The following is an 18,374-nucleotide window of genomic DNA, read 5'->3' as shown; positions in this document are numbered from 1 at the left end:
AATTTCTCACAACATAGAAAATCAGGGTTAAAAGAATTTTATTTTGAGCTAACAGATGTTTAATGTGCTGCAGAACTTAACTAGCCACAAGCTCCCAATTTTGTACATTCAAGATCACTGATGAATAAAATGTTAAATGGTAATTATAAGAGCATTGTAATTTAATTAACAGTGCAATTTCAATGCAGTTATTTGTAAAAAAAAGTATGTTTCCAAATTTAGAAATCCAGTTATAAGTCTGATAATGGCGTTTTCCCATCAGCAGTCACTTTTGGTCTTAGCTCGTTTGGAAAGAGGTCTCCCTTCATCCTTCTCTTCAGTTGCTGGAACTTTCCTCACTGTATAGATCACACCTAATGCAGTCTTTCTGGTTTCTGTTTTGAAAACATGATTCAAAGGATAGTTTAAAGTGAGTTCATTCATGCAGCCTGTATAGGAATACAGGGAGGCCCTTCAGCCCATTCTTTACTACAACATACGTTCCTGTTCATTTCAGCATTACAGAAAACAATGGCATTTTGTAAATGTTATATTGTACACAGAAAGTTGCATAATTATCTATACCAAGCAAATATTAGGTGAGTAAAATAACATCCATGTTTAGTCTGCAATGGGCACTTGAGGCTGACTTATTCTGTGAGACCACAAAATCTTGAAACAGATTATGAGACTGAAGCCCAGATTTTTACATCAAGTCGGTGCAATGCTCCTGCATGCCTGTTTTAAACTCCACTTCATACTGTAGGATATGGGATCATCTCTGCAATACTGCACGAGTTCCTAACCTGACACTTGCTCTTGCATTCCTTTCTGACAGGGCTGCCCTTGATAATATATGGCACCACCGACTTTTTGCTCAAAAATTCTGTTTACCATATTAATCAGAAGTACACATACTATAAACTTGTGTGGTACCACATTTAGTACAGGCAATGGATTGAGAAAATATTAAACTTATTGTTATGGCACAGCTGATGGTAAATGCTGAGATGTTCAAATCCCAAAGGGAAAGTTGAAACAACTGCCACAACTTTTGTAATTTGTATAAATTTCGAGATACATGCCTTGAACTCAGTAGTAATAAGACCACCAAGTCTTATAGGGTTTTACAAAACTAGATTAAACATTTATTAGAAGAAATGACTTTAAATACATACATAGATCTACAAATTATGGCAACTTCTAAATCCCCTATTTAAACTGACTCGTTTTCGTTAAGGCAACAGTAAGACACATTTTCAAAAGGCCCAGGCAAAGTAAACACCCTGAACAGTCAAATTCAAAGTAGGTTCCCTTAACTTCAGTACCTAAAGGTAACAGTTTGGTATGTACAGGCTGAAGGCGTTACACTTGTTGATTCTTAGACTGCCTTCCCTTATACACAGCCTTTGCTCCTTTATACATATTTTCCCTTTTTGAATGCAAATACCCATTGTTTCACAGTCTTTGGACTTTACCTTGCTGATAATAAATATCTCTCATAGCACTAAGTTTTACCAGTAATTTTTGGGGAAGAAATAAACACTGGATGGAATTTTCCCAAATTTGCACTAAGTGTGATAGTGGGCAGGCAAAACGGCGTTCTACCGATGACGATGGTTGGTTTTCACGCCTTATCTTCCCAAGCCTACCTCATTATTCATGCATTCCTGGGAAACACACTGTTTCCATGGCGGGTGGGCTCTCATTCGCCCTCCCACCATCAGCCTGCCATTGCATCACACCAGCTACCATGTTTAAAAGGCAGCCACCAGCACATCACTACCAGCTCACCGCCGCTGCCTGGGAGACATGGTCAGCAAAGGAAAAAAGATCACAGTTCCGTGGTTTAATGATGGGTCCCTCGAGAGACTGCTGGATGCTGTGAAGGCCTGCTGGGATGTCCTCTACCCCTGCTCTAGGCACAGGATGGGCAGCAATGCAAGCAATCCAGCTTGGGAGGCAGTGGCAGCCATGGTCAGTGCCAATGCTCTTCAGAAGAGGACGGCCACCCAGGGCCGGAAAATGTTGAATGATCTCCTCCGCTCGGCCAGGGTAAGTCACTCTTTTCATCACTCAACTCTCACACTTACAAACCCAGCACACATCCACAGGGCTCTCACTCTCTGCCAGTTCAAGGGACATCACCATTCTCTCACACACACCATCATTGTCCTCAGCCTGTCCATGGGACCATTCACCACCCGCACAGGCCAGGGACATTTATCATCTGGCCTGGCAGGCAACTTGCTTCCTCTTTCTCCATCTTTATCCATGCAGTGCAACCTGGCACACAAGAGAGAGGGGCCCCAGATCGGTGGCGGAATGCTCAAAACCAAAGTCCACAAGGCCTTTGAAAACAGAGCCATCCAGCTGGCCGGCGTGGATCTGGACCGGTCCTGCTCTACCGAGTGAAGATCCAGCAGTGCAACATCCATCAGACAACCACGCCGTGAGTGATGTGTCCTCTTTCACAGGCCACTGCCATGCACTAATTATCTCCCCTTGCTTTCGCAGGCACATCTGGCAAACAGCCAACAGAGTCAATGACCCGGGACCACCGATCAAGCCCCGAAGAGGGGAATCTGAAGGTACTCTCCTCGAAGTTCCATCACAGCGCTCATCCACACTCTACACCAGCGCAGAGACACACACTTTGGTGGGACCTTGCTTTAGAATAGGCATGAGGTCACAATCTGGTGAGCACATCGCACTGTCTGATCCACAGCAGGCAGCAGTCCCTGAAATTCGGAGGACTGCTGGAGGCCAGAAATTTGCTAAGTCTGGGTCAGATGATGAGCCTCTGGATTCAGTCATGTCACAGTTGCTGGACCTGCAAAGGCAAGCTAGGGGACACCAGGAAGGGATGTCTGTTGCATTCCTCAGATTGCAAGGCATGTTGGAGGAGTCCGTTCACCTTCAGGCTGAGGTGATGGTGTATTGGCATGCTGATGCACCAAGTTCAACACTGGTAGAATGGTGGCCACCATGGAGACCTTGGTCCAGGATGTCGCTCTTGTATTGCTGCATGGGCTCAACTCTATCGCTGATACCATACACAACAATGTGTATGAGAGGTGTGCGGGGCAGCTCGGTCTCACTCCAGCTACCCCCTCCCCTCAAGGAATCAGCCAGGGGTCCACAGGCACCCATAGGGAGGAGGATCAGCAGGTGTACATTCCGGCCCCATCCACCCAGGTGACTCCGGGAGTGACCGGCCCATCTGATTCCCCTTTTCCTGTGATCTCAGCAGCTACAGCTTCACAGGCCAAGGAGGGTGCCACTGCCAAACAGAAGGACCCTGAAAGCTGTCCAAGGCCCTCCAAGTCTCAGCCCTCCAGAGGTCATAGCCTGCCCGCCAAAGTCATCACAGACAGGGCATTGCAGTGAGCAGGCCACCTCCACCTCTGCTGTGGATGTCCAGGGAGCACCAAGATGTAGGGGCAGGGTTAGGAAAGTTGAGAATGAGTTGCACAGACTGTGTGCGGGTGTTAATGGCTGGTACATACTGTTCACTATACTCCCAAGAATGTCTCCCTGCCTATGGCTCCTTGTTCTGATGAGCAGTGCTCTTGTCACTCAGATGTGAAACCTTTCTGCACAAGATAAAGGCATGTGTTTCGGTCCAGGGCCTTTTCCTTGTGTGCGGTGCAGCCTTCATGCCAAAGGTGATGGTCCACTGACACAGTCCCTGGAAACATTACTGATGCCTGCACCTCAGTGGTACTTGTCAAGCTGCCAGAATGTAGTGGGCAGGAGCCACAAAGTTCTCTCATTCTCTTGATGTGCTCTCAGCACCTTTAAGGAGAGGCTGGGCTCCATCACTTCAGCATCTGTGGCCAATGATGCTGTGCTCCAGCTCCTGAAGGGCTCAGGTGCTGAAGGCAGACAAAGCATTAGGTGCCTCTAAAGTTTGACTGCATCTATATATGACATGACCCTGATCATCAAGCACAAGTGAGCTGCCCTTGGCCAGACAGGAGTCAGACTTTCTCAGAGGTTATAAGATGATATATAGAGTGCCCTCATTGCATGTCGCCATTATCCTCCTGCAATCGAGCAACTATTAGGATCTCCACTGTAACTCCATGACAGGAGCATTCCTCAGAGGGTACTCACTCTAGCCAGGCTGGAGTCAAATGTTCACAAATGCACTGAGAGCATCTATGGGGTCACCTCACTGCATGTCATCATCCTCCACAAATCTAGCAGCTATGAGGGCCTTCTGAGCGTGCCTGCCTTGTCTAACCAGTGCAAGGGCCTCATCCCTGTCACCGTCACCGCCACCTCCGAGGGCCTCCTCACCCTCATCCCCCTTGGCATCTTCCTCTTTGGAGGAGATGCGCAGCTCCCTCCAACTCCTCCTCAGCCAGCTCATCCCCCGTTGGAGTGCCAGGTTGTAAAGGCTGCAGCAGGTGATGGCAATGTGTGACAACCTCTGCAGACTGTATTAGAAGGCTCCACCAGACCGGTCCAGGCACCAAAACCTCAGCTTCAGCATCCCGATGGTCTGCTCCACCAAGTTGTGAGCTGCAGCGTGAGCCTTATTATACCAGTGCTCTGCTGCAGTCTGAGACCGTTGCACAGTGTCATCAGCCACTAGCCCTCGTCCCCGAGGAGTCACCCCCGCAGCCTCTGGAAGATTCCAGGGATCTGTGAGTGACTGAGGAAGTAGGCGTCATGCAAACTCCCTGGAAACAGTGTGTACACCTGCAGGATGTGTTTCTGGTGGTTGCATACCAGCTGCACTTTGAGTGGAATCCCCTGAAGTTAATGTAGTCCACCATGTGCAACGACAGAGACCGGAGTGCCACATGGGTGCAGTCAATTGCACCCTGCACCTGTGGGAATCCCGAGATCCGGGTGAATCCAATGGCCCTTGCATCCTGGCTGTTCTGGGCAAAATGCACAAAGTTGTGCCCTCCAGAAGATGGCATCATGACCTCATGGATGCATTTGTGGGTGGTGGCTTGTGATATCCCACAGAGGTCACCTGAAGTGAGCCCTGAAAGGAGCCATTGGCTTAGAAATTGAACGCCGCGGTCACTTTCACAGCCACTGGTATTGGATGCCCTCCATGTTCCCTGGGTGCCAAGTCCTGCAGTAAGCAGCAGATGTGAGTGACCAGGTCCCTAGACATACGCAGTCCTCTACTGGCGGGCTGAGCGGAAGATCGCGATCTGCCTCCCATCGTCGTGAAACCGATTGTGACATATTGTCTGCACATGCCACCTATCATGCTTGCTAGTGAAAATATTAAATGACTAAGGCTGTTCCATCTGAGTGCATTACTTACCTCCATGCAAAAGGGCTGCTCTGCAGTTGGTTGACACGGCAGCTTTGGCATCTCCTTCAGTTAAGCCAAAAAGCAACCCCCTTGAAGTAACTTAGTCAAGGACTACAACGTTATAGTATAGCAATAATCTTTTCTTACCCCCATAACTAGCTTTTACTATTATAAAATGTTATTATTCAATGTAAATTATACATGGAAGTTAGATCTAGTTAACATCTCTATCAGCATAATGAATATCATTCCTGGTTTTGTATCCTTAATAATTGATTACTGCGGTCTTATTATGGGCAACCTAGTTATTTCACCGATTCTTTTCTCTACATTGCATCCTGTGCATGGGGTGCACACAAAGCATAAGCTTCTTTATGGAGCTTACAAAGCAAGACCGCATTGGATACAAGATTAAGATGAGATCAATGAATCACATGGAATATTGGTAGTTATTGGCTGTCAAGAACCATGCGATAATAATGGAGATGTAAAATTTAATTCAAAGTAGGAATGAGGGTACTTATTTCAACCTTTGCCTGACTTTCAGTAATACATAATTTGTCACTTAGTCCAGTTAGTAGCACACTCACTCTTGGGCAAGTAGGCCATGATTCAAGCCCAATGCTGGGTTTCTGTTCGCAATTTAGGCTACATTCTAGAGCAGTATTGGGCAAATGCTACATTGATAGGAGCCCATCTTTTGGATGAATACACAAATTAAAATCCTACCTACCTATTTAAGTGGTTGTAATTATTTGAAGAAAAGCAGGAGGCTTTTGTAGCATCAATGACCAACATTCCTTCCTAAAACCTTACCTCTATAAAAATAGCTTAAATAATCAGTTATTCATCTTGCAAGATATCGCTCATATATATTTGTGTGCATAGTACTGAACTCTGAAAGTAAATAACCACGAAGAGCTATGGAACACTGAATGTGAAAAGTACTACACCAATCACACGCATCATTCATTAATACAACTTACTACTGAAATATACCTGATTTGAAACAGATTCTTCATTCAAGACATTTTCTTCACTCTTTCCCAGTGGTGAACTTGAAAGTTCAGTGTCATAAATAGTTCTTAAAAATCCTCAACTGTGCAATATAGTGCTATATAAAACAGAAGCTGACTTTATTTTATTAGAAAGTTAAATACATTTTACATGTGCTTAATTTAGAAGTAAACTCAATGCATGCAGTGCAAAAATGTTTTCTATACCAACATATTTGGACAAGGATACAGGTTAGCAATATCATATGGTCCTCTCAATTCCAAATGCTGCAGATAAGAAAAAGACATTAATATCCTGATTTTTAAAAGAATCAATTTTTGGCACAAACATTTTGCACACGTCACAAAGCATATCTATCTTGGGTAGCTTTCTCAAAGTTTGCCATATTGTTTTGTTCATTGTCATGATCCGGGCAACATTGGCAGGGCCACATTTGTTGTCTACTTCTATTTGCCCTAAAATGGCAGTTGTGAACCTCTTTTCAACAATTGCTCCTCTGATGGAGTGGTTTGCCAGGACACTTGATGTGGAATTACAAGTCAACCATAGTATTTGGGGTTCCAGTCACTTGAAAACCAGATTGGCAGATTTCCTTCCCTAATAGGCATTAGTGGTTACTAAATTTATCGAATTCAATTTCGCCTCAATTCATGGTAGGATCTGAGCTCATAGCCTGTGAATTGCTCATTTAATACTGTAACCAGTAATGCACACAAATTATCAATTGACACTTTTTCATAACCGATAAGCTAACTTGAAGGGCAATTCGTATAGTATCAGGTACCGGCAACACTGGAGAGTGAGTTAAAGAAAAGGTCAGGAACCAGATAATACAGTTTTACAAGTGCCCTCCAAAGGGGCTCCCCATATAAAAAATAATGTGGAGGACAAGGTACCCCCCAAATTCTTGATTTGCATTCTCAGTGGAGATGGTTTTGTGGGTAAAGTGTCATCTTGTAAAATTATACCTCAGGCAATGCTAAGCTGAGGTTTTAAAAGTCTGAATTTGTTAAATAGAAAGAAATACAAGGTAATCAAGAATTTCAGTCTAAGTTCTGGAGAAGAATGGGTTGCAGTAGCAGACTGCAATGAGTCCTGATTTCAACACAGTAGGAATGCAGGGTATTTCAACATAGTAGAAATATAGGAGTGTGAAGGATTCAATAGCGCCACTTAATATTTAATATTAAGTTAAAACTATGATCCATGTTAAATTCAAATGCCCAGCTCTCTGCTCTTGGAACCAAAATCAGTAACTAACTTTATGGTAATTTATTTAAAGAAAACACTGTAACCACACCATGTAAATATACTGATGGATATATCTGCTACAAGGTGCTCGTACGTGTGAATTACAATCCAGAAACAGATCATCCTAAATTACTGCTTCTCAGCAACTTGAGTCTCTTAATTAAAATATCCTGCAGTTATCTTTGCTACAGTGCTATTCCAGCCTACCTGTTAATACTGTCACTGTTTTTTGAAGTGAAGTGGTCAGGAATGCAAAAATATTAACCTTTTCAGAAAAAATTGTGCAATAGCATTGGCTTTAGGATCATTAGCATTGCTTTAATAATTTATAATGAATATCTTGCTCTTGCAAAATGGATCAAATATAGTGCTTCAAACACGGTGCGAAGCTGATCAAGTACACAAGTCCTGCCTTGCCTATGATTAACAAATTTCTGTAAAAGGTTAAACTGCTCCGGTGGCAGACAACTTATCACAGAGATAATAGGATCCAAATTGTAAAGAATCAAATTTATGTATGGCTGAAGACACAATATTGGATTAAAAATCAAAATCTTACCCTTTCTGCTGCACTTGACATAATTATGTTCTGAAGGAATACAAATGCAAACATTACTTGCAGGATTTTACACAGTACAGGTAATTCATTTTTAACAACTGTCACTAAAACAAACAGGAACTCAATGTTTAGCAATCTCAAGTGCAAGATTTGTTTGGAAGGAATACAATTCAAAGCACTTTAGGCTAATTGAATGTTAATGACAATGGCAAACATGTTGCGGAACTTGGAAAAACTCAGCAGGTCTGGCAGCATCGGCGGAGAAGAAAAGATTCGACGTTTCGAGTCCTCATGACCCTTCCAAAGAACTGAGAAACGTCAACTCTTTTCTTCTCCGCCGATGCTGCCGGACCTGCTGAGTTTTTTCAGGTAATTCTGTTTTTGTTTTGTATTTCCAGCATCTGCAGTTTTTTGCTTTTATCTATGTTGTGGAACTTTGTTGTCAGCAGTGAAGTGATGGTGTTGACTGCTGATTTCAAAGAAAGCTGTTCACAAAGACCTATTGATCTCTGGCGTGGATTGCCCCTTTTCTAACATTAACATGAATTGCCAAGTCAAAGTGATTTCCAGGCATTCAGCAACAGTGCTATCATCAAGCAGGTTAAGCAGTCATTTACACTGAAGAATTCCCACAGGTATGCAATCTAGAAAGTAAAACACACCGATTATTATTCAATTTTCACAGACAAAATAAAGATCGGGACATGTACATTAGAAGCTGAACCATATAAATAGGCTTTTATGGATATTAGACTAAGGATTTCATAATGGAAAAATCTGACATTATGCAAATATAAACTTAGTTTTCCAAGACCAATGATGGTGTTCAGTAGTTATAACACTGAATTCCATTAAAAACCCAGATACACTTTGTGCAGATGCCAAAAGTTGCTGTTAGTTTCAAAGGATAATGATGGTGAACATTGACAGCTTTGCTGTCATTAGAACAAACCTGGCCACTGTGGCTTTTTATAAGTGATACAATAATTGTAATAACTTTAAAACAACTACTATGATACATTAAAATTAGTAGATCTACAGGGGAAAAAGATTTTCAAGGTTTCATTCATTGTGATCCTAATTCTTTGTAAGCAATGATGATCAAAAGGTTCTATACATTACAATATTTGTGAGATCTTTCCAGGAAATTGGGAATAGCTAGTAGTCCAAAAGCTCACTTAAAAAATTAAATTTGGTTTTATTATTTGAGTTTATGATACTCTCAGTTTCACAACTACTACTTTAAAAAAAAGAGTAAAACTATATGCTAATTGTGGTTCGACAAGAATCCGAATACTCCCTTTGTCTCGTCCATAATCTTGATTAAACATCGAAAGAACAGGATAACTCTTCATGCTCACCTTTCCTTTGCATATCTGCATCAGGCTGAGTGCATTTGAAATGGTATATCTTCTCATTGTGGAGTCTTTAATGGCAGGAGAATATGCCAGTTCAAAATAAATTCCTCTCTCAATAGCCTGAAATACAATTAGTAAGTGATCAATAAAATGACCAACAATTCCATTAATGTTTTCAATGAAAGAATAGTAAGAATTCATATCCTACCCACTCAAAAATTGATGTGGATTTTTAATTTCTTCGTTTCTCATCGCCATCAACTTATATTTACATAGCATTTAAAAAAATGTCTCAAGGCACTTTACAGGAGCATTATGAAATTAAGAATGACACTGGGTCACTTAAGGAAATATTAGGTCAGATGACTAAAAGCTTGATCAACGAGATAGAACTGAAGACGTGTCTGAAAGAAGTAAAGTGAGGTAGAGAGGCAAAGGGGTGCAAAGACGATATTCTCGAGCCTGGAGCCAAAGCACCTGAAGGCACAGCCACCAATGGTGCAGCAGTTAAAAGCAGGAATGCGCAAGAGACCAGGATTAGAGGAGTGCAGATATCTGAGGGTTGTGGGACTGGAGAAGAATACAGCAATTGGGAGGGGTTTTGGGGGGGGGGGGGGGTGCACAAGGCCATGAAGAAAACATAAAAGAAGGATGAGGCTTTTAAAATGAAGACATTGCTTAAAACTGGGAACCAATGTAGACTGGTGACCAAAGTGATGATAGAATGGGACTTACTACAAGTTATGACACTGGCAATAGTTTTGGATGACTTCTGAATTTATGGACAGCAGAATGTGGAAGACCAGCCAGAAGTGGGATGGAACAATCAAGTCAGGAAGTGACGAAGGCAGGAATAAGGGTTTCAGCAGCAGATGAAACCAAGGTGAGGTGAGGGTGATGACCCTTGACATTGTGTGGCATCAAAGAGCCTTTGCAAAATGGAAGTCAATAGGGATTGGGGAAAACCCTCCACTGGTTGGATTCATAGAAGAGGATGAGTGTAGTTGTTGGCAGTCAATGATATCAGTCCCAGGACACCACTTCAGGAGTTCCTCAGGGTAGTGCCGTAGGCCTAATCATCTTCAGCTTCTTCATCCCTCCATGATAAGGCTGGAAATGGGAAAGTTTTCCGATGATTGCAGAGTTTTCAGTATAATTTGTAACTCCTCAGATACTGAAGCAGCCCCTGTTCAGAAACATTAATACCTAAGCAACATTCAGGCTTGGGCCTGATAAATGTCAAGTTAACATTTGTGCCAAAGAAGCGCCTGGCAATTACCATCTTCAACAAAAGAGCATCTGATCACCTTCCCTTAACATTCAACAGCATTACCATCACCATCCTGGGGATTACCACTGGCCAGTAACTTATCTCGATCAGTGATATAAATACAGTGGCTACAAGAGCAGGGCATAGACTGGGAATTCTGAAGCGAGTAACTCACCCCCTGATTCCCAAAGTCTCCACACCGTCCACAAGCACAAGTCAGGAATGCTATGGAATACACCATCCAGGACAAAGTAGACCGCTTGATTGGCACCTGGTCCATCACCTTCAATATTCACTCCTTCCAGCATCGATGCACAGTGGCTGGAGTGTGTATCTTCTACAGGAGGCACTGCAGAACTCACCAAGGTTCCTTTTACAGCACGTTCCAAGGCCACAGCCTCTACCATCTAGAAGAACAAGGGCAGCAGACGCACAGAAACATTCCCAGTTGTAAATTCCTCTCCAAGCCACACGCCATCCTAACTTGGAACTATTGCTGTTTCTTCAATGTCGCTGGGTCAAAATTCTGGAACTCTCTCATAGCACCGTGGGTGGGCCCAAACCAGATGGACTGCAGTGGTTTACCTTCTTGAGGGCAATTAGGGATGGGCAACAAATGTTTACTTGCCAGTGACACACTCATGCTATGAAATAATAAAAATGAGCTTAGATAGGGGTGAAGTTGGCCGTGGTATGGAGGTGGAAATAAGTACTCTTAGTGATGGTACAAATACAAGGTCGGAACTTCATCTCTAGATCAAACATGGCATCAATATTGTGAACAGGCTGACTTAATCTCAGACTGTTGCCAGGGAGAGAGATAAAGTCTGTAGCTAGGGAACAGAGTTGAAGCAAAGTCCGAAAACAATGGCTTCAGTCTTCCCAATATTTAATTGCAGGAAATGTCTGCTCATCCAGTACTAGATGTTCAATAAGCAGTCTGATAATTGAGAGCACTGGTGGTGAGATAGAGCTGGGTGTCATCAGCGTACATGAACAAACAGTCGTGGATAAATTCTGGAATGCTTAATTTTCTGCTTAGAAATTGTAGAAATCTTATGACAAATCAAATTCTACTAAAAAGCTGGCCCATTGGTGTATTCAGAAAATTGAAGGAAAAATGACAGGATCACAGAAATTTCAACTTTGCAGGGTGGTCCACTGCAAGTGCTGTAGCCATCCACTCCATTTCATTTCTGTGCCTCACCATAACCCTTTTCATTCTTCTATACAAAGAGTTATCCAATTCTTGTCAAATTACATAAGTCTCTGCCTCACTAGCCACTTAGGTCCAAGTATTTCATGCGAAAATCTCCAAACTTTCCCATCATTCTCCTAGTAATATGCTACTACTCCTTTGGTCCCCTAATAATACCAAGTTTATAACCTCTTGTTACTGATTCACCGGCCAAAAGAAACAATATTTTAGTATTTACCTTCTTAAAACCTTTCATACCTTGTGTAACAATCAGATTTCCCCTCCCTCCTTTAATGTTCTCTATTCTAGTTAAAAACTGTCCCAGTTTTCTAAGTACAACCACTTCATAGGTATGACTGCTCAACTCTGGGCATAATTCTATTGAATCTTCATTGTACCTTTGTCATAATCTTATGTTGCCCTGAGCTGCATGCACATTGTATTCCAACTGTGAGCTAAGCAATGTTATATATAAATTCAACTTAACTCCTTGTTTTTATATTCCATTCACTTTTACGTAAAATCCAAACTCATTCCGAAACCAAACTAAATTGTATTTCAGTTTAATATAACACAATTTTCAAACTTTAAGTGGCGTATTCCCTCTCTTCCTTTACAAAAATATGATTAAATGCAACTGCTGAAGTACTAGAGCCGTGTTTTGACACAGAACAAGTGTCAAACAGCACAACTATATTTACAGGTACAAATTTGAATGATGTCGCAACAGCTACATTTGTGAATGCAAACAATTTATTCAGGGACTTAGACTTCAATGAGCCTTTGTTGTTTGAAATAAAACAAAAGCTAAAGTCAAAAACACTATGATGATATTCAGGAGTAGAGTGGGAGATGATCAGTCTCCTGGAAAATAATAAATAATCCTTATGCTCCTAACCTCAAATCCAAATTAAATGTTTATATTAGCCATCTTCACTTCAGTTGAAGGACCATTAATCTTAGCCATTTGATGATGCACCGAGACACTTTCTTGGCTCCAAGCACAGACAGGAAAGATTATTTCCTTTAGAATGGTTTTAAGGGAAAAAATATAAAAGAATATATTGCAATTCAAATACTAAGAGCAGATTAGTCATCAACAATTAAGGTGCACTCAAATTGAAACATGGCCAATTAATTGAATTAGGGAATGATAATGCAGGAGAAAAGCTAGTTATTTCTACATCTGTAGCAACAGCACCCTCTGAAGGAAGCTTTTCATAGTACTTCCATCTCAAATTTTGTGCATTAAAAGCACTTTTATTGATTTGATGCATATCAGAGAACTTAAGTATGCCTATAAATAAAGCAGGGTATATGCAGTACTTCTCGTCTGCCACTGGGGGGCTGCATGCGAAAGTGTGGGATGTACCATCAGCACTATAGTTTTGCTACCTATTGTCTTGACTTGTGCTCTTGGAGTGTGGTTTCCTTTTGGGATTGTGCAATTAACGCTATGGCAGCTATGGTGTACTAGTCATTTACACACACAGACACACAAAAGAACTGCAGTTGTTTAAAAACAATAATGTATAGTAAAATGCAGATCATCAGAAAGTCAGATTTACCATTATAACCTTACTTTCCCCCACCTCATTCATTATCAGCAAATGCACTCTGCTGATTCCAATCGGGTCATGTAGGAGAGTGATCACATGGGCTGCAGGTCAATGATATAAAATGCAGACAATTTAAAAAGTTGCAGTTGCTTAAAGTGCCAGACACACCATTGGCCAGATACAATTTGAGTGGAAGAAATTGTACAGTGTACATTGAGACAGATGGCTGAGGCAGTAGAGAGGCCCAGGGAAAAGAAAACAGTTTTAAAGTCAGCACCCGAGGGATAAGGGTGATATGAGTACAACAAAAGGTTGCCATTTTTGGTAAGGGAGCAGACCCCTTAAAAGTCTTCTTCTAGGATATCCTACAATATCAAGCATGGATGAAATGTATCCCAGGCTGTTGAGTGAGGCAGGGGAGGAGATAGCAGGGGCGTTGGCAATAATTTTCAATGCCTCCCTGGCCACAGGAGAGGTGCCAGAGGACTGGAGGATAGCCAGTGTGGTACCGTTATTCAAGATGGGAGGAAGGGATAAACCAGGGAACTTCAGGCCAGTCAGTCTAACCTCAGTAGTGAGGAAACTATTAGAAGCAATTCTGAGCGGCAGAATTAATCTGCACTTGGAGATGCAGGGATTAATCAAACACAGTCAGCATGGTTTTGTTAAGAGTAAGTCATGTCTGGCCAATTTGACTGAATTTTTCGAAGAGGTGACCAGGTGTGTAGATGAGGGCAATGCATTTGATGCAGTCTAATTGGACTTCAGCAAGGCTTTTGATAAAGTCCCGCATGGGAGACTGATAATGAAGGTAAGAGCCCACGGGATCCAAGGCAATTTGGCAAATTGGATCCAGAATTGGATGAGTGGCAGGAAGCCGAGGGTGATGGTCAAGGCGTGTTTTTGCAACTGGATGCCTGTGTCCAGTGGGGTTCCACAGGGATTGGTGTTGGGTCCCTTGCTGTTTGTACCTTAGATTACAGTAGGATATAGATGGGCTGGTCAGATGGGATAAGTGAGGTGATGCACTTGGGCAGGACAAACAAGGCACGGGAATACACGATGAATGGTAGGACCCTGGGAAGTAGAGGATCAGAGAGACCTTGGTGTGCTTATGGTAGCGGGACAGGTAGATAAGGTGGTTAAGAAGGCATATGGGATACTTGCCTTTATTAGCCGAGGCACAGAATATAAGAGCAGGGAGGTTATGTTGGAATTGTATAAAACGCTGGTTAGGCCACAGCTAGAGTATTGTATGCAGTTCTGGAATCCACATTATAGGAAAGATGTGATCGCACTGAAGAGTGTACAGGGGAGATTTACCAGGATGTTGCCTGGGCTGGAGAGTTTTAGTTATGAGGAGAGATTGGATTGACTGGGGTTATTTTCCCTGGAGCAGAGGAAATTGAGCGGGGACATGATTGAGGTGCATAAAGTTTGGTATGGGATCAATAACCAGGGGGCATAGATTTTAGGTAAAGGGCAGGAGGTTTAGAGGGGATGTGAGGAAGAATTTTTTCACCCAGAGGGTGGTGGGAATCTGGAACTCACTGCCTGAAAGGGTGGTAGAGGCAGAAACCCTCATAACATTTAAGAAGTATTTGGATGTGCACTTGAGATGCCATGGCATATAAGGCTATGGGCCTAGTGCTGGAAAATGGGATTAGAATAGTTAGGTACTTGTTTGACCAGTGCAGACTCAATGGGCCAAAGGGCCTTTTTCAGTGCTGTAGACCTCTATGACTATGTAGCAGAACAGATGAATGTCATTTCTCATGTGCACGATAAATGAAGAAAGAGTTTACCATATTGAAGACTTATGCCAAGTTAAGTGTACCCTTAATATAGCTGCTTCAAGTGTTAAATAACATGCCTGGATTATAAGCTTTCACCTTAAACAGCTCTATCTTGACTCTGATGATAGTTTTGAAAGGTAGAAAAGACCCAAGGAAAGGAAGTGGTTGATGATGTCAGCGAGCAGTGGACTCACAGATGGGAGCACAGCAAGGATCTGGGTATGGCGGAATTTATTTAATACATCTGAGGAAATTAAATTTAGAAATTACTGCTAATGAAGGTGGACAGAAATTGCAATACGTGACAGGGTGAGGGCAGATATTAGAAGTGATGGAGTCTGATTAAGTAGCAACATTTTGGAAGGCTCTAACCTTCCAGAATGATCCTAGATAACGATATTGGTAAAAAAAGAGGGACAATAACTTTTAAAGGGGTCAAACCTGTTGTGGCACTGCTCAATCAGAACAGTCAGGAGGCAAATGTGTTTAAACCTGTGATTCGCTGATTTGAGATGTTGAAAATTAAGCTTCTCTCTATCTATACCATCTTAAAATCTTTGATCAAGCCACCTTAACCTTCTAAATTCCAAGGAATATAACCCTAACTTATGTAATTTCTGCTAATTTAGCCCTTGGAGGTCAGGTATCATACTGATAAATCTATTCTGTGCTGGCTCCAAGGGCAAAAGATTTTTCCTAACATAAGGTGCTGACAACTGCTAACAGCATTCCAGATGTAGTCTAACCAGGGCTTTGTATAACAGAAGGATGACTTCTACCCTGTAGTATTCTAGCTCTCATGATATAAAGGCCAGCATTAAAATTAGTGACTGGTTCATGATATTTTAATGATCTATGTACCTGAGTCCCAAGTCTCTTTGGACCTCCACTGTTGAGATTTTTGTCATTTAGAAAGTACCCTCTTCTACCTTTTATTTAGATCCAAAGTGGATGTCTGCATATTTACCTACATTGAAATCCATTTGTCAAAGTTTTTCCCATTCACTTAATCTATCAATAACCCTAAGCTCATACTTACATTGCTTAGAATGCCACTTACATGTGTGTCATTAGCAAATCTGGACATAGTGCTTTCCATACCATCATCTAAGTCATTTATGAATACAGTGAACAGTCAAGGTTGCAACACAGCTCCTTGTCACATGTAGCCAATTAGAATGCCTGCCCATTATCTACTCTGTCTCCTGTTGTTCAGCCAATTTCCTAATTAGGTCAATAATTTGCCTTCAACTTTAGCTAACAGTCTCTTATCAGGGACTTTACCAAATGCCTACTGCAAGTCCATATAAATAGCATCCATAGACATTTTTCTGTTGACAACTTTTATTCACCTCTTTAAAAAATTCAATCAGGTCCATCAGGCATGATTTACCCATTACAAATCTATGCTATGTCTCTCTGATCAGCCTATCCTTAATTGGCACATGGACGAGGCGCTTGCGCTTTATCCGTGCGGAATCGATATCAAGAGATTTCGGAAGCACAATTTTTGTTCCTTGGAGCTGCTGGTGATCGTTTGTCTCGGTGCTCCGGAAAAAAAACTTCCAAACAACAGATGTTAGACCAACTAGTCTATAATTGGAAGGTCTTCCTCTTTCAGCTTTCTTAGTCCAAACATAGACAGAAGAAATGAATTCACGAGGTGAGGTGAGGGTGACTGCAAAGTTTGACATCAAGGCAACATTTGATTTAGTGTGGCATCAAGGAGCCCTAGCAAAACTGTAGTCAATGGGAATCAGGGAGAAAACTCTCCATTGGTTAATCGTAGCCACAGGTGGTGGTTGTTGAGGTCAATCACCTTCGTCCCAGGACATTGCCGCAGGAGCTCCTCAGGATACTCTCCTAGGCCCAATCATCTACAGCTGTTTCATCAATTACCTTCCCTCCATCAAAAGGTATAAATGGGAGTGTTTTCGGGTGATTACACAATGTTCAGCACCATTCATGACTCTTCAGATACTGAAGTAGTCCGTGTCCCTGTGTAGCAAGGTCTGGACAACATTCAGACTTGGGCTGATAAGTGGCAAGAAACATTCATGCCACACAAGTGTCAGACAATGATCATCTCCAACAAGAGAGAATCTGACCATCTCCCATTGACATTCAATGGCATTACCATCACTGAATTCTCACCTATTAACAACATAAATTGACCAGAAACTGAACTGGACTAGCCAAATGAATACTGTGGCTACAAGGGCAGGCCAGGGGTTGGGAATTCTGTGGCAAGTAACCCATCTCCTGCTTCCCCAAAGCTTGTCCACCAGCTATACAGCAAGTTTGGAGTGTGCTGGAATGCTCTCCACTTTCCTGGCTAAGTGCAGCTCTAACACTAAAGAGCCTCAACATCATCCAGGACAAAGCAGCATACTTGACTGTCACCTCATCCACCACTTTGAACACTGATGCTTAAGCAGTGTACACCATCTACAAGATGCACTGAAGCAACTCACCAAGGTTACTTTGACAGCACCTTTCAAATGCAAGACATCTACCATCTAGAAAAACAAGGGCAGCAGATGCATGGGAACACCATCACCACTTGCAAGTTCCCCTCTAAGCCACACATCATCCTGGCTTGAATTATATTGCCGTTCTTTCACTGTCGCTGGATCAAAATCCTGGAACTCCCTCCCTAGCAGCACTGGGGCATACCTACACCACATGGACTGCAGTGGCTGAAGGAAGTGGCCTAGCCAGTGATACCCGCATCCCGTGAACAAATAAATAAAACAAAATTGCAAAATGATGAGTGCAATTTTTCAATTTAAAGAACATTTTCCAAATTGGCTATGTTCTTACCTAATTCCTTTAAAAGCTTGCGATGGAAATCATTTGTCATTCATAAGTGTCATTATTTTCTTCATTACTGTTGTTTTGCTTATGCTAATTTGGGTGAGCTCCTGTCCCTGTTCAATATTAGTTTCTCAGGATATCAGCATGCTGATCTCTGAAAACCGAGGTTTTCCATCCACGGTGGTTGACAGGGCTCTCAACCGTGTCCGGTCCATCTCCCGCGCATCCGCCCTCACACCTTCCTCTCCCTCCAAGAAACATGATAGAGTCCCCCTTGTCCTCA

At 42.3% G+C, this 18,374-nt stretch overlaps 1 protein-coding gene and 1 pseudogene across 2 annotated transcripts in view; one reads left to right on the top strand and one right to left on the bottom strand.

Moving 5' to 3' along the window:
• Positions 1-81: 81 nt before the first annotated feature.
• rpp30 (ribonuclease P/MRP 30 subunit) overlaps positions 82-18,374 on the bottom strand; it is a 38,355-nt gene continuing 20,062 nt past the window's right edge. For both annotated transcript variants that reach the window (XM_041210222.1, XM_041210221.1), the window contains 5 exons: positions 9,455-9,571; positions 8,094-8,123; positions 6,512-6,549; positions 5,276-5,355; positions 82-374 (listed from right to left, as the gene is read on the bottom strand). In XM_041210222.1, coding sequence (XP_041066156.1) covers positions 259-374; positions 5,276-5,355; positions 6,512-6,549; positions 8,094-8,123; positions 9,455-9,571 — 381 coding nt within the window. In that variant the 3' untranslated portion in view covers positions 82-258. The remainder of the gene's footprint in view (positions 375-5,275; positions 5,356-6,511; positions 6,550-8,093; positions 8,124-9,454; positions 9,572-18,374) is intronic.
• On the top strand, positions 16,672-16,827 carry LOC121290270 (annotated as a pseudogene).

Source organism: Carcharodon carcharias, chromosome 17, assembly GCF_017639515.1.
Source record: "Carcharodon carcharias isolate sCarCar2 chromosome 17, sCarCar2.pri, whole genome shotgun sequence".
NCBI classification, from domain to species: Eukaryota; Metazoa; Chordata; class Chondrichthyes; order Lamniformes; family Lamnidae; genus Carcharodon; species Carcharodon carcharias.
This window is presented reverse-complemented; position numbering and strand designations above follow the sequence as displayed.